The following is a 16,682-nucleotide window of genomic DNA, read 5'->3' on the forward strand; positions in this document are numbered from 1 at the left end:
TCCAGAGCAAACCACTAAAACACATATGAACACATGCCACACAGATGCGCAGATCCTAACAAGCGAATGCGCACGAAAGCAGAGACTTGCTTTCAGTTTCAGTTTTCAGTTTCAGTTTCAGTTTATTCTCGTATCGACAATACAGTGTGTAAAAATACATACACAGAAAGATCTCTTTAGGTACTGTACACGCGCACTCAAACTGCACTGGACGTGTACAGTCCAGGTTCAGCCTGCTGTCGCAGCTTTCGTAATATGTTTAAATAATGACGTCACTGCATGTTTCAGCCAACCAAACTGCGTGAAACGCTGTTTTTACGGCCGCAGCTCACGATATGGCTCTTGCGTCGGTAGCCTGAACAGGGCACTACACACACTCACGCGATAACATACGCAAATGAGTAGACATGCGACTGTGTACGATCAGACCAGAGGAGCTGCAAAGCAAGCTGCCGCACGCACGCAGACAACCAAACGAGCACACACACTCGAGCACACATAAAGTGCACCCAGAAGCACATACAACTGTGCACAACCTATACAGCCGCACTATATGGAGAGTGCTCGTTAGTGTAGTCCAGTGCAGGCTCACGGGCAGGCTTGCGGGATTTGTTTCTGGGCCAGGGCCGTTTTATTTGGAGAACGAGGCGGGGAAGCAATAAAACTGCAGCATATATGTGTACGAGGTACTTGCGCGCGCAAATTTGGCTAATGAGAAAAAACGAACGCGTAGCAATCCACTGAGATGCGAGAACGCATAAGGTAACGCGGGAAGGCATAAGCACACTCGCAGGGAATGCAGAAATGGGCCTGCTCACATACGTTTACGAAAGGGAACCAATGAGCGAATATGAGCGGCAATTGGACCGCAAAATATGTGACTGTTGCAAAGACCCACGTCCTCACGAAGCAAGGAACCTTAACCGGTTGATCACATACTACCAGATTTTTCTAGATGCACGCTTGTCGCCGTAAGGGGCCTTATTCGGAGATTAGATTGCTCTGTTCGGTATTACAAGGTCGCAGGTAGTGTATTTCTGGTGGCTAACGTTTAAATAGCGTTGCACTATGCCGGCCGTCTTCAATGGTAGCAGTCGCCTTCATTTTTGCCCAACTAGGCAGACAACTTCCGCCCCCGGACTTACCAGAGTTAAAATTATTGATTTCTATTGTCCCTGGGTTCTTAAGTAGCGGAAGCGGATTTGCCCTTTGGAATACAATCAAACCAGGCTGCTCTGTTTTTTCAAGTAATCAGTCTGACTTGATTTTTATGCAGCGGCCAAACCACCTGCGTTGACTGACCAGCGGAGTCAAAGATAAACATTTATGATGCCTCTGGATACTCACTGAATGAAAGCGGTTAGGCTGGTTGGGTTACAGTGAAGACAGACCGCTCCCATACAAAGCGGCCGCAGTGAAGGAACTCTATTTAGATATTTCTGTTGATATTTATTTCGCCACATAGATTCCTACCTCCCGCCTATCCGCGCTCCATTTATCTGCCTCCGCACTTCGAGTAGGAACACGCTTTTTCTTTCCTATTCTCCACGCTTCAACTGCTGTTTGAGTCCACATTTTAGGCCTTTCTCTGTTCGATTATCATATCCCGGCTGCACACACCACGGTATACTCGGAACGAAACGAATTTTCCATTTAAATCACTGTTATGACGCGAACGGACGCAGGTCTCGAACTTCATAACGTAACACGTACGTACGCGTCCCGGCCTACACATTTACATATTAGTACCATCATTTTTAAAAGAGGTCATTTCTGTAAAATTAGCTTTTCACGATAAGAAATAGTTTATTATGAAACCACTATATTGGCAACGTATGTTGATGTGCGTTTGGAAAATTTTGTTTTTAGAACAATCATAAAAGCGCGCTGCCTGCTGTTAGGCTTGTATGATATTATTCCTTACAATGCTCGAGTACACCTGTAAGCTCGAGCTCAGTAAGTTTGAGCAGGCTTGCAGAATTTACGACCCGTTTACCACGTGAAATATTGGTATGTTGGGAAAAATATCAACAAAAAGCTGTCAGGTTTATATACACTAAATATTCCCCTTAAGACTCACTCTCAGATTTACCGTGGTATAATAATGGTTTCATTAGTTCGCATGCTGCGGAGTTAACTTCGTGTAGACTTTTTTTCCCTCCTCATCAATGTGAGAGCTTGGGCTGGACATCATCAATTACCTTACTCTCCTGTCGTGAAGATCTACCCGTCGCGATCACACACAAAAAAAGTTACACCCCCTTTCGCTTGCACAGACCGATTCAAGTTTTTTTCTCTGACGCGATAAATGATTGAAACGTTTATATTCAATATCTTGTAGTTTTAACATTCTTGATTTGCTGATGTGTATTGTTTTGTTGTTTTGCATACACTTGTCGTAAAGCGCTTATCCCGCTTAGACCTGTGAAAGGCCTGCAGTGTCTACATAAAGAAATAACGAATGTACTCTCCGAAATACATTCCAGTGCCCGCTTACCTTTTCCTTCAACGACCTCGGTGTGTCATACGTAAATGACAGGCCCTCAGGGATGCTGTAGCTGTATCCGTCGAGGTATTTCCCGGCCACGAACTTAATGAATTTGTTCGAGCTGCAAACCTGTTCGCAAAATAAGCGACGAATCATGAAAATTAGTTGCTGGAAACAACGACGAACGCGGAACCCTTAAGCATATTTTACCTTTTACTAACCACGGAAATGCCTTAGAAGAAGGCAAAGTGTACCAATGAGAAATCGCGGATAATCTCCCGAAGAAGAACATTTTTAGGAAGCCTACAGAAACAGCTTGTGGCATACGACCATGTGTTTACATTCTGCCACCGGGGCAATATTCATGCGACACGTGTTAAATCGTTTGTTTCAGAGAGCGAAATCAGACCAGCCTGTCCGCATTTCGTGTGTTGTCTTACAGACGAGAGTAGCTGACATCCATGCACCTTAGTTGAAATATGTAAACTGATTACCTTTCCAGTTGACATTTGATAAAAAAGGTAACACTACCAAAACCAGATCTAAGGAAGTCCCCGAGAATCGCCAATTATTTTGTTGAATGGAGAACTTCGCAAAAATGGGACTGTTATTCTGCAAAAAGTTGATCCCATGAATACTGTGTGTAAACGGAGGCGCAAACCAGCAGCTATTATGACATTGTAATTGCGGCGGCCGAGGCCCTCGTCTTCCGATAATTTAGCAATGCGCAAAAGGTCTGCGGCAAAGTAGTAACACGCCAGGGTATTATCTGAAAAAAGGGCCTGGTATTTTCGCCTGCGTGCGCTTCGTCAGCATTAGGTGAACACACACTTTGTAGAACGCAAGCGCGTTCTACGCGTCCTCGCTTTCCTTGAAAGGAACCCCAGCAAATTGCCTGGGAAGTGGATAGCATCCATCACCTTGTCCAGAGCGGGCACAGAAGCTTAAGCGGTTTCTGGGTCGTCAGCATCCATTGACATCTCCTACACGCCGGAAACTAGCTGTACAATTTCTGGGACTGCTGAGGTTATCTCGTAGAGCAACGTAAAAACAAGCCTCGTTTTTTCTTACGTGGCGCCATAATCTCTGTGGCGTTGCGACTAAGCAAATTCAGAAATCCTCCTTTTTAAAATGTGTCAGCTTGCGAAAAAGCTTTGTCAAATTGGGAAGGGCGGTGATTATATTTTTCCTGAGTCATAAGAGCATTTAGCCATATGTGCACCGGCACGGGAATCCGAATTTGGTCGTTAGTTTGGGAAATTTGTACGATCGGGCATTGCTACCTCGCGTTGGCGGTATATTTTTATCAGTATGACTTGAAAACTCTCTAAGGTTTCGCTTTATTATTTATTTCGCAAGTCTTGAGGATATTAGCTTTTATAGGGTACACCGTTGGAGACTCCTCGGCCACCACGCTCAAAGCTTTTCTGCGTATGCGTGTATGCCAACTGTGTAGATTTTCGAGTACAGTAATCCCTCGTTAACTCAAAGTCGTAAAACCCGCTGAAAGTTTCAAGATAACGAGAGTTTCGAGCTAAGCGAAAAGCCGAAAATTTGTGGCCAGGTCACTGAAGTGAGAGCTTTTGCTGGTAAGGATACTATACTCCACTGCACAGGGGAGCTTTCGTAATACAGGTGAAAAAGTTCTAATGAAAACAGATTTATTATTGCAGAACAAAGAACTGCGTGATTCTCGCCTGTTTCGCGTGCCATGTGGTCCCAGAAAAGCGTTGTTAGCTGCTCATGGCATTGCGTCGATGGTTTATCGCCACCGTTCCAATCTACAGTGTTGTGAAAAAGGCGCTTTTGTTTTTCTTTTTCGGTTGTTTTTTGTTTGTCTTTTGTTTGTTTCTGTCATTTTAGGCACTTCCTGAGGCTCCTCCACGTCCTTATGATCGGCTGCGTCGTCCACAGTTCCCCTTCACTCTTCAACGTTGTAGGCGTGGGACAGCATGCCGGTAATGGGAGCATCGGCTTCGCACGACGTAAATTTGCCATCCACGACCACGTTCGGCGCGTAGCGGGAGCTCAGCGCTCAAACGGAGACCTTATTAGCTGTCTGTAGCGGACTTTGCCTTTTCTCCTTCCTGTCAACATTTCGAGATATCCTCCGTCACCCGCAACACGCGTTTCGAGGCAGAGGGGAAAATACTGGGGAGTATTTAAGGTAAATAAACGGCAAAAAAAAAGTTTCCACTTCCCGATATTTGAGATACCCGAGTTCGAGTTAACGAGGGATTACTATATACTTACAAAAGCTCTTTGGAGGCTGCACGATCGCCAATTGAAACGCAAAACACCAGCCTTCGTTAACTATACGCAAATGTATCTATAGAAATGGCTCAGGTTTGACTTTAAACCTAGTTATCATGACCGAAAGCAAGTACTATGGGCACGGTTTTTTTGGGAGGGTATTCCTTTGCTTTATATTTTGCTTATACTGGATGCAGGCATTCAGCATTTTACTTGCGCTTCCGCGAAGGCTACGCGGAGAAGATTCAGACACCGCTCAGCGATAAGGCGCAGAAGAAGCAGCCGTTTTACCCTTGCCTAGTCACGTGGTACCACGGCGTCGAAGCTCAGAGCAAGCGAAGCGATAAGGAAGGCGCGGGTGGGCGCCGGCGGCTGAATATCAGTGCGGCGCTATAAAGGACCTCGGTAGATGTTGCATAGTAAAGATTCTGTTCTAACAGAAAAGTTTCATCGAACAGCGGGACTTCAGCGAAGTTTCGACTCCTGCGTGACCATCAACTTTAAAGCGTCAAGGCTTTCCCTCCGGGTCTATTCAAATTAGTTGCTGTTCGTTTGTGATGGCCATATTTACATATACCAGCCAGCCAAAGAGAGGGTTTCTAAGACACGAAGTGGAGGGGCGTTGTATTATTTACCTACCCGAGAAGGAGCAGCAAACACGAAAAAATAATTCCGGGACTGTTTATATCTTAGTTCATTATACAAAAGAGCGGGCAAACCTGACGCGACCAAAGCATTTACACCTGTAAGCTGTCGGATTATTCTTCACTCCATAGGAAAAGAATGGGTGTATTTCGGGCAAGTATTTTATTACGCGTTTCCCTTAAATGAAGGCTCAAAGCGGAAGTAGTCATCCACCTATGGCGCCAGTGGGTAGTAGGTTTTTTTTATTTATTTATTAAAATACTCTCAAAGCCCGAAGGCGTTTCAGAGAGTAGTGGTTAATAATTCATACAATATTAGTTACAGCCGTTCTGAATGATGTAGGATCCGGAATGCCGGCGATGGAGGTGGGGAGGTGGTTCCAGTCGTCGCATGTCTTGGGAATAAACCAGCAAAAGTAGGGGTTTGCGCGACAGTTAGGAACCCCGTGCCTTGAACCTGTGATCGTTATGTGCGGAGTTGTAGGATGGAGCAGAAATGAGAGCCTGATTTAAAATGTGGTTAGTGAAGTAAATCTTATGAAAAAGGCACAAGCGCGCAAATTTCCTTCTAGAAGCAAGGTCACTGAGTTTAAGAGAACTTTTAATTTAATTAAAGATTTAATGAAAAGAAGATTTAAAGAAGTTCCCGCATTCTTCCTATGAAGTAAGCTTTTGGAGAAAGCAATTCAAGTATGGCAGCGCGTTTGTGAAGAGGGCCCTAAGACTGTGCAGACCACCGAAAAAAGCTCCGCAGAAGGAGAAAGCAATCCGGGAGATAATTTCGACAAACTGAGGGCACAAGGTTGCCCGAACAGTTGAGCAATCGATATCTGCGCTGGCTCAGCTTGCCAAGTGCTCTAAGAAAAGTTAAGGGTGTCCATGGTAGGAGCGAAGAAAATTCACGAATGCTTACGCCTTGTCCGAAGGCCACTCGACTTCCGTGTTCTTGTGAAAACTTAAGGTTCCTTCGTCCAGACAAAGGTATTTTGAAACGTCTGATGTTCCAGAGAAAAAATATGCCGTTTACCACAGAACAAACAAAAACGAAATTGCATTTTTTCATGCAACCTTGATTTAAGGTGTCTCCTTGGGAAGGCCAGGCCAGCCCCTCGTGCACGCTGGACGTCAGCAGAATCTACGTCGCTGCGCTGCGGTCAGCCAGCCTCATTCCCAGGATGGGAGAGTAGGGACAGAGATGCGGGTAAACGTTGGGTGGCAACCCGTAGCATTGAATGTGGGGACAAAAGTTGGGTTCCTTCCGCAGAATGAGCAAGTAGGGGGGGGGGGGGGCGGTGGAGATTCCCAAAGCGGTGGATAATGTGTTACACTGTATCTTTCGGAGGAGGACAGACTGCAGCCTAGCGAGCGTGTGACGCTGTAGGCTAAAAAGAGGGGGAATGTGTTCGAACGGGGAATGAAGTCTGCGGCTAAGGGAGCTGTGCCTGTGTATACCGGTAAAGTACCTGGTATGCAGTTGCTTGGGCGCGCATCTATTCCTGAATATTTCCTTCCAGGGATTCGTGCCCAGGATCCCAAATATTGTGGAAAGCGTGCCTGCGGTTTTGTATGGGGTGTTGGAAGAGGTTTTTTGGTGTGTGCCGTAGCACCGGGAATTGCGGATGAATTATTTCAGCTGCTTAGGAGTCTGTGGTGACAATGTGGGCGTTTGTGAACCAGCACTGTGGGTAGCCGTTGCGTTAATTTGTCTAGCAATCAATGGGAGGATTTTGAGTTTAATATTGGCATTGACAGAAGTCACGCGCGTGCCATGGCGACGGCATGAAAGTTTAGGACTGAAAAGTGGGCCTGAAAAATATTGGCGACTTACGGGAGGTGGAGTGGTTTCCCTTGTTTGAATTCACGCCAATAACTATTACTGGGGAAACCTATGCGAGTGTATCTTTCGCTGTGCGTGAGGCATAAAAACTATACATGGAAGGCCCAGAGCTGGTGCGCAGTTCGTTCACGAGATTGCACCTGTTAAAATGCCGATTAATTCATAGGCTGCTATCCAGGGATGTGGGTTACGCATGCGTTATCATTCACCGCACATTCGTGACATTCATGCTTGGAAGTATGTCGTGGTCGAAGTTCTCAAGGGGTTTCTTTGTGGGGAACTGTTTGAAAGGGATTAAAGCACCAATGCAGCTCCATTTCAGTGGGTTGGCGGCAGAACTGGGGCGCTTCTTTTGGTAGTTTCAAATCAGTGTACGAAAACTGGATGAATGACGTTGAGTTTTATATGAACATTAAGAAATAAAATAAATATATCACAAAATTTTATCCTGTAGCAGTGTTTGTAATGAAATTTAAGATTTGACAAGATATCGTCTGGTTGGGTAAAATGTCCATAGTTAAAAAACTTGTGGTCACCGACCAAAGGATAATCTACAAGCAGGGACAAGGCACAGCCATGGGTGCGTCCATTTCGGTAGCAACCGCTAATCTTACCATAGAAGCACTAGAAAATCGCGCACTGGCATCGCTAGAACCAAGTCCGAAGGTCTTCCTGCGGTCCGTGGATGATTGCTTTTCCGTTGATAAAATGGACACATTACGTGCCTTTACAGAACATTTGAACGTCATGGATGAAGCCATCCCATTCACTGTCGAGGAGGAGGCAGCAAACCGTCTGCCTTTCTTGGACGTTCTGGTTGGACATCGTGAGGATTGCCTTGGGTTCAAAGTTTACAGAAAAGAAACCCGCACAGGACAGTACCTCCATTTTAATTTCGTTCACCTGACCTGTCACAGACGCTCTGTCGTGGCTTCCCTCACCCCATGAGCCAAAAGGTTTTTCTCACAGCTACAAGATGGGGCTGCTGGTCTACGCAGAGTGCACCGAGAACTGGGCCATCGCGGCGACCCCAACCATTCGTGGATTGTGTTCTACGACGGTCAGAACGCCCTTCAGAGCCCGTTGGTCCTCCTTGCCGAGCCCGAGCAGCCATTCCATATGTACGTGGTGTGAGAAAATCTTTGAGGCTGGGACACGAGCTGGTGGCCGTCAAAGACAGGATCCACAAAGAGAATTCCCAGGGGTAGTATACAATGTTCCCTGCGCAGTCTGCGATTATTGCTACATTGGTGCGAGCGGCAGGTTTGAAAGATAAGTGCGGAAGCACAAGAACGACGTCAGAAACAAGAAAATAGCTTCGAACGAGGTAGGGGAGCGCGTGGAAGCCACGACACAAAATAGACTTGGAAGCCGCATCAGTTATCGCTAAAGAGAAGAAATGGCTGTCACGCCAATATCTCGAGTCCCAGATATTACAAATCACAGCAAAAATCCTGAACCACAATGCAGGCAATTTCTCTCCGACGTACGCGAAATGACTGGGGCGATTACTTCGGCACACTTAAAACTTCGTGCTTCGGGCTTATCTCCTCAGGGAACAAGGCTAAGACGAAACGTCTTTTTTTACGCTTCTAATTGACCTTTGGTCGGTGACCCCAAGTTTTTTAACTATGAGTGTTTGTAGTGTTGACTAGATCAAAAGAAAATACGCGACTGTAAACCCCGTCTGATACCTCGTAGATGTTTCCGAACTGCTGTAAGCCGCTCGGCAGGGCAGTGCAACTCTTGAAGAGGCGGTAGTCCTCGACGTCGGTGTTTGGGTAACTTCGTGGTCTGTTCCAGCGTCCCGCCATGCTGACTGAGACCGCCAGAGATGTGTTGACTGCATACTTTGATGAGGCCACTTCATTCACTGCCGTGTGCGCCGTAGACTGCCAAATAAGACATTAGAACCCGTAAGATGTATTAGTTGCAATCTTTTCTGGCTACCCCAGGCCCGAAGGTTGCGGCAACGGCAAGCTAAACAGTACAATCTTGGCCGAAAGGTTACAACAAGGCGATACACTTTTTGCTGCTTTGAAGCGTGGCATGTTTTCTGACATATTCATATCCTATTAGAGGCACTTTTAATGCGGGTTTTTGCATTCAAGTTAATGCACGCACAGTTGGACCAAGCAGGCTGCAACGTCAGATCTCCTATATCGGAGAATGCTCTTCTACGCAAGTTTCAATCGTTCGGTTCCAGTGTCCTCGCTGTCTTTCTGCTGAGTTGCCCGCCTACAAGTTATTCTTACGCGATTCTTGAGTAGTGTTTATATTACACTATGGTTATACCCTAATCGATTCCCCGCAACACGCTTCCTGTTCACTGTGTTGATTTGCAGCTTGAGCGACAATGTCTTGTACTCGCATTTGTTCTCATATCTATGACCTTCACTCTTGTTTTGCGTCCTCTATCAATAATTTTTTATCATAATCCTTTCACTCCAGAAGACTTTCTGTTTTTGATTTTTCCTGTATTATAGCGATAACATGAGGTAGACTTCTAGCACGCTCCTCCACCATCGCAGCGCAATCCTCACTTTTTATTTTGCATCCTATAGAAGCAACAGACGCAGGGCGGATGGTACTTTCAAAACGCTTTTTCACGTAAAAATCTTTCGAGCGTCCCGCACTGTTAACCTGATTTTTCCACGTTTTCCAGTGACGCATTTTTCAGTGTGGATCAATTCGTAGCAGATCCATTCTTTACTTCCTTTTTTCTGCTCTATCATACATTGAACGATGAAGTCAAGAAAGTTTTGAAACACCATAATCGGTTAGAAGGACGTCAAGCCAAGCTACGTTTCCGGTTTGAATGTGATGGCTGAAATAACAGCGATTGTCCAAAATGAAAATGGGAAATTAGTCTAATAACGCGCGTAATAAGAACAAAGCCGACAGCTGTGCCGTTTCCCACTCTGTGTTACGCACAGTGCGAGAACAAGTTACGTGAATGATAACGACTGCTTTCTTTTGTTTCATTTGTTGCCACCAAATAATTAAAAAATTCACCTAGTGGAGTACACCTCCCCCATCTGGAGTAACAATAGACTAGGACACAAATCTTGTGCACAATCCGAGCACTACAATGCTGGTTAGTACGACCAAAATACAAGATCAAGCTTTGAAAAAAAAAACGCAGGTAGCACGTTAGGCATACTGAGAGGAAAACTTGCTTTTATTTTTTCGTATGCTCATCAAAATTCTCCTTTGTAATTTGGCTACGTAGTGCCTATTTCTTGCATCTTAATTCGGCATGTCTAGGGACCTTAAATCTCCCGGCCTAACGTTACAGTTACAGTCATTCAGATTAAATTCATTGGCAGTGTACCAAGCCCGTTACAGTGAAACTTGAAGCATCTACTAAAAACCACATACCCTGCCATTGTGGAAGTCACAGTGCACAGTTATCCGTCAGATAATTTTTTTTGTGAAGTCTAACAAAGTGTACCGCTGGGCGAGTTGGTAGTTCATTTTAAAAAATAGCTACAGCGCGAATACAAACAAGGACACAGAAAGACGACTGGACGTATTAAATTCAGTTGGAAGTCAGCGCTCGTCCAGTCATCTTTCTGCGCCCTTGTTTCTATTCCGGCTGTAGCTATATTCTAAAATTTGCGAAGTAATTCACTTCGACAGTGGTGATCGTTTACATACGGCGAAAAGAAACACAAGGAACATCTACAGGAACAGCGGAGATGTCTGCGCTTGTCTTGTGAATGTCGACTGGGTTTTATGGCGATAGTCAATCCTAGGCTATCAGAACGCAAAAAAAAATCGGAAAGTATGTCTGTCCATCCCTCGATTCTTCAACCTGGCCAACGTTACGGCATTTGTTGAACGCGACTATTATATCGTTCAACAAATGCCGTATATCGTTATTACTATTATATATAGCCAAAATCATTCCTAGACGTCTGTATCCCGTAGCAGTGTTCATACTTATTAAAATTGTTGCGCAAAAACAAAGTATTTCGCTTATCTGAAGCACAGCAGCCATATATATTTGGTATTTGCAGTGTCCTTTGCTAAAAGAATACATGAATGGTTCAGTTAAAAATATGCCATTGTTTCTTGACTGCCATGCAAATAAAATATTTGACACCGTAGGAACTCAAAACACGAAGCCCTCCGCCGCAGACACGGCGCCACCTCCTGGCATTGGTCCAGGGGCGCAAAGTCGTGTTTCCTAGGGCCAGCGCCAGATGGTGCCACAAGTGTCGTTAGACGTATTTCAGACGTTACGCCTGAAAGGACGGTGCCGGACGGCGCCAGATCATGCGGTTTCTCATCCTTCTGCGACCATGCTAGTTGTCATGAAGTGCCAGGTGCAGACGCGAAGACATGCCCAGAAAGTGCAAGGAAAAGATGAGACGACTCTTGTAGCAGCGGCGGCAGAAGACTGCCTTGCAACGACGTTTGCAGCAAAGCAAGCAGTTACGCGGGCAATTTTTGTATGTAATCAGTGACCAAAGTTGAAATGAACAAGTACAAATTTGGCCGGTTCGTGGCGTCGCAGAATGCTTTGCATAACAGACAACGATACCGCGTGACACTCGTGCACAGATAGTGTAAGTACAGGACTTCACGAGCGCACATCGCTGAACGCGCGCACACGCAACTTCGGCTCCGTCCTTTTTGTGATATCTTCTTTACCCGTTTCAAAGCCACGAATTTAAACATACCGTACTGCTTAACCACATGAAAGTGCACTGCGAGCTGCTGTTGATCTCGCAGGCATGACGGCAGGCTAGAGGAGGTCGCTCCTGGTGTTCACGTTAGCTTGAGCTGCCTTTATGGGAAATCTGCTGTTGGTTCTAGTGGGAACCATATCTATTGCAGCACACACGTTCTTCAGAGTGAGAAGAAGCAGAAGCGATGGTTTACGGTTGCGAGTTTTAGACGGTAGCCTTCAAACGCGATTATGATTCAAAGTCCTCGCATATCAACGTAAATATAACATGAAGTCACATCTTGGATACAATAACTCCTTATCGCGACGTGCAGCCCGTTTGTTTTCATATTGGCGAAAAGCATTTTGTGTAACTAACCCTTCTTCAAAAATTTAGTTTTCGACTGCCAGCTTTGCAGCAGGTCGACGTATGCGACGCAGGATCGAAAGATTTACCGCTCATGTGTATTTCGGTTCTCATCGTGTACTAGCCAGTGATCTTGCGAGTTATAGCCGTCATCCTCGTCTCCTGCGGCTGCAGAAGTATTTATACCCAGCCTTCGTGGACACAACAGAGACAGGGCTCTTGGATGACGCGGTTATCTTATGATGCGCGAATGAAAAGGAATAAGAAAAAGTTTCGTGTCATAAGTCACGAGCGGCACAAGAAAACAAGAACAAAGAATGCAAAGACAACTATCAACAGTCAAAATGAGAAGCAATGTTTCGCAATTGGCAGCACCTTGCAGCCGCACAACTCACCAGAGAGAAAGGAAAGCCGCTATGTTCCCCCATCAGAGTAGGCGGAGCGATCTTGCATCCCGGATCGTTGTGGTTGACGAGAGAGTTATGCCCTCGAACCACAAAAATATCCGGCCTAAAGGCACTGTAAAGAAATGGCCGAGCACACTTTAAGCACTCGTTTTGACGGAGTGGTTCTGAAAGCGTTAGTCTCGAAATGTGAGACGCGCAGATGTGCTTTTAATAATATAGTCATCTTTTTGGTCTTTTGATCCTCTTTGCTGTGACGAGTCATAACAAGAGGCATAAACTAAAAGATTAACAGTCAGAACAAAGAGAGAGTACCTCGCGAACAGCGATTTTATTTAACCAAAATTAGAATATGCTTTCATAGTCTCGGATCCCTCCACCCAATATGCATCCATACTTGCGAGAAAATTCAAACAATGGCTGTGCGTTTTGTTGACTCACAATGAAACTTAAAATCTGTGACACACCTTATGATCAGTAATAACCGCCTACTCTCAAATTAGAACGGCAATTTTTCTATTTGTAGGTTCTTCACCAATTAGGCAGCAATAGGCTTGGGTTAAACCGTGCTGTCTATCCTATACCACTTTCGTCAAGAAAATAACTGCGCGCCCATCCACCCTGTAAAGGTGGTTGAAAAGTGAAGGTGCAGAAGACACCCACGACGATTACCCATTCGACGTCACTTGAATTCACACACGTAGCTCTAAAAAGACTAAAACCTGATACAAGTGAAATGAACTTAACACCCTTTATTACTGGAAAGAGATTATCTCTGCTAAGGTTTAATCCCTGCATAATAAATGAATGGTGGTTGGTTGAGTTGTAGTGGTGAAGCACATAAATGGAAACTTTTTATAAAATTAAAGGAAGCTAATACCCGGTGTTAGACAGCCACACTTCTCATCCGCGTCTGCCACCACCGACGGAGGCGACGAGATCTGCGGCAGAGATGGAGGAGAAGGGAGATGCCATGCGCTGGTGTCAGCATCCTTGAATTTTCATACTAACGCATGCGCAAGGCGTGCACACGGCCGCCACACGTGTTGCGGGTTGAATGCACAAAGCTGCAAGAGGTCGCGTGACGCTATCTATCACGTGGCATTGAGCTAGAACGCAGGAGGTGAGAACGCGGATGTTCTCGGTGAGTGCACCGTCTGCCACCCCTGCCTCCGCGTGGGGCCGTAGCTCATTTGGTAGAACAAGGAACTTTCGCTGCGCTTCTATATTCTTTACAGGTTCGATTCCTTGCCGTGCCAGTAACTTCTAATTTCTCGCGGGAGTTTTCTGTGGACGCCAACGGTCGCCACAGAACTTTTGGGGGGTAGAGGTAAAAAGCTTCGCTTTAAGTCTCGTCATACACATAACAATTTTTTGTCACTGTCTCCCACAAAGAATTTAAATTTTTATTTTTCCTAACACCATTCAAGAATGAAAGTTCTTGCCCCAAACTGCAGTCGCATCTGTAGATAACTTTGAAACTTATCTGAACCTAAGTTCCACAAGCCCGAACTGAAGTTTGCCGCGTTTGATACATTGTTGTGCTACGAGTTGTCTAACAATTTTTTTGCCTTGACTGCGTTCATTACTTGTGTTTAAAACTTCATCCTATTCTTTCCATTACCCTGCTTGTTTTGCATTTTTGTTCGATTACTTTTTTTGCCGAACTGACTGGTGTTACATTGTCCTTGTCTTGCCACTGCTGCTTGCGCGTTGTGAGCCTGCAATATTAAATAAATGAAATGAAAAATAAAAATGAGTCCACCCATAACCGCATCCGCATCGTTTAGTCGCGGTCATTTGAAGGAAACGTAGTTTGCTGCAGAGTAACAATGTTTCGGTAATTACCGTGCTTACATTTTTAATGTAGGCCTTAGCAAAGTGTGTAACGTAAGTTTTCTTAGATCAAGGGCCCAATCGCGCAACTAGGACAACCTTGATCTGTTTCTCATGGGGTATGTTCCTTCTGTTCATTTAGGCAACTGTTCATGTACCAACCACTGCACCGCCAAGAAAAAAGGACGTTTAAAGGGAACATATCTTCCCGCTCGTTTCATTGGTACTGCTGCATTCAAAATGTTAAAATTGTTCAGGTACGCCTACATGCATGCTTCCTAACCATGCTTTTAAGTCCAAGGGCACAACGCATCCAATTGAAACCCCATCGTTCAAATACATCAGCGGAGCTGTGGTGTTCTTGGGAATGCGGGCGAATCCCGCAATACGGAGTTCCCGGTCGGTGGCCCTGTCTTTTAAACCGTGAACCATTTTGAGGCCGTTCTGTGTTCCAGGAGCGATAGAGTTTTGGCCCATCGAAATAAATATTGTTTTCGCACTTTTAAGCCGAACTGTTGGTGCAAGAACCAGATTAGGTACGGTCTTTTGTTCTCGCGTTGGTTGATAAAATTAAGGGCGCTACAAAAGTTCATGACGTCGGATCTCATTGCTTTTCTTTTTTTCTTTTTTTCAACCGGATGAGCAACATACATAGAAAGAAGTAGGATAACATGTTGGCAAATATTGAGTGTTGTGCACGATTCGTTTCGATTTTCATTCTTGACGGCACTCCTATTGGCTGGGTCCGAAACAGCTGCTTTATTAAGCGAAAGTGTTTCAGTTTTTTTTTCTTTCCTGCTGAATGGTCGGCAGTTTTGGTATTCACAACCTATGCCGTCAAAAGGAACCATTGCCCTGCTAGTCCAGGTGCGCGGCGCTGGCAGATCCCGCCACCTCAGCCAGCACTACCTGTGGTCATGACGCACACTGCGTCCCATCCAGTAGTATGAGCAATGGTTGCCTTGTCAGTTCGTCAACTTTGCCCTCTGATCTTTGCTAAATGGAGATAACACCGCCATTTATTTCGCATCAAGATAAAAATGGCTGTGACGTCATTCGTTTAAGTAACCTATCGCGCCACAATGTAGAATAGAATTAGGCAAAAAAATTCCTTGAAACCTCCACACAGCAGTCCCCGCGTAGTAAAGGCGGGCAAATGAAAGAATACCAGTCACACCAAACACAAGGTGCCGCCCCCATGTGAAAGACCAAGCCAGCCATTCACGTGCCTTATACCACCAAAGACTTTTTAGGCTCAATGTGTTGCAAAAACCCTGGCTACAACACACCTCGGCGGTTGTGATGCTTAGATAGAAACTGCCACTGTTAGTCTCATTCGGGTTGGAGGAAGGCGGAATCGGTTATTCGAGGCTGTTACGCAAGACAGCAGAGGCAACTCTCTTAGCAAAGGTGTTTAGGACGTTGGTGCTGCAATGTCATCTTGTAAATGGTAAGGCAAGGTTCCTGAAGTAAATAACACATCTTGGAGTGTTTTGCGCCCAGCAATAGACTATACGTCTAGAAGAAACAGTCAGCAAAGTGCCGTGCCCTATCGAGCTTTGGACTGAGAGAATTTCTCGCTCAGCAACATTTCTTCAGGAGTCATGGAATTAGATCGAGAACATTACGAACTGAAGAAGAACAGGATACGATAGTTACAAATGAGTGAAACCCTTTTTCTTATCAAATAACCATCCCCGAAGAGGCAATCGCACCTTCATTTCTAGAAGGATGAAACAGATGGGCTCGGGCGGACGCGGCCGGATTTTTTAACAAAACTTAATGACGGCATGATACGGGAAGTACCATTTATTGAGATAAAAGAACTGGCGGTGTTGAGACGTACCTGAAAAAGCGTGGGAAGGAGCTGACCCACTGCTGGCTAACGGGCGAGAAACCGAAGAAGACCAGCGTGGTCTCGCCTCGGGGGGTTGCTTGGGCATCCAACAGCTTGTAGAAAGCCTGTAGTTAAGAAAGTCGCCGGACATTGACAAGGAAATCGCGAATGTTTGATTAAACATTACTATTTATTTATTTATTCATTTAAACAATACTGCCAACATTGACACAAAGCCTCCAGCAGGAACACTTTTGAATGTACTCACCGAATTAGAAATGCGCTTATTTTTAATTCATTTATTGATTGATTCTCTAAGGCTTGGTCAAACGCTTACAGAA

At 45.2% G+C, this 16,682-nt stretch overlaps 1 protein-coding gene across 1 annotated transcript in view; it reads right to left on the reverse strand.

Annotated features, from left to right (window-relative positions):
* Window positions 1-328: 328 nt before the first annotated feature.
* The window catches only part of LOC144159846 (uncharacterized), a 36,923-nt gene continuing 20,569 nt past the window's right edge, over window positions 329-16,682 (reverse strand). Inside the window, exons 5-9 of the mRNA XM_077691512.1 lie at window positions 16,351-16,466; window positions 12,660-12,783; window positions 8,917-9,114; window positions 2,498-2,617; window positions 329-355 (exon numbers count right to left, since the gene is read on the reverse strand). Of these exons, the coding sequence (XP_077547638.1) occupies window positions 329-355; window positions 2,498-2,617; window positions 8,917-9,114; window positions 12,660-12,783; window positions 16,351-16,466 (585 nt within the window). The remainder of the gene's footprint in view (window positions 356-2,497; window positions 2,618-8,916; window positions 9,115-12,659; window positions 12,784-16,350; window positions 16,467-16,682) is intronic.

The sequence above is a fragment of the Haemaphysalis longicornis genome, unplaced genomic scaffold (assembly GCF_048455015.1).
Source record: "Haemaphysalis longicornis isolate Haplotype H1 unplaced genomic scaffold, Haemaphysalis longicornis Haplotype H1 scaffold_10, whole genome shotgun sequence".
NCBI lineage: Eukaryota > Metazoa > Arthropoda > Arachnida > Ixodida > Ixodidae > Haemaphysalis > Haemaphysalis longicornis.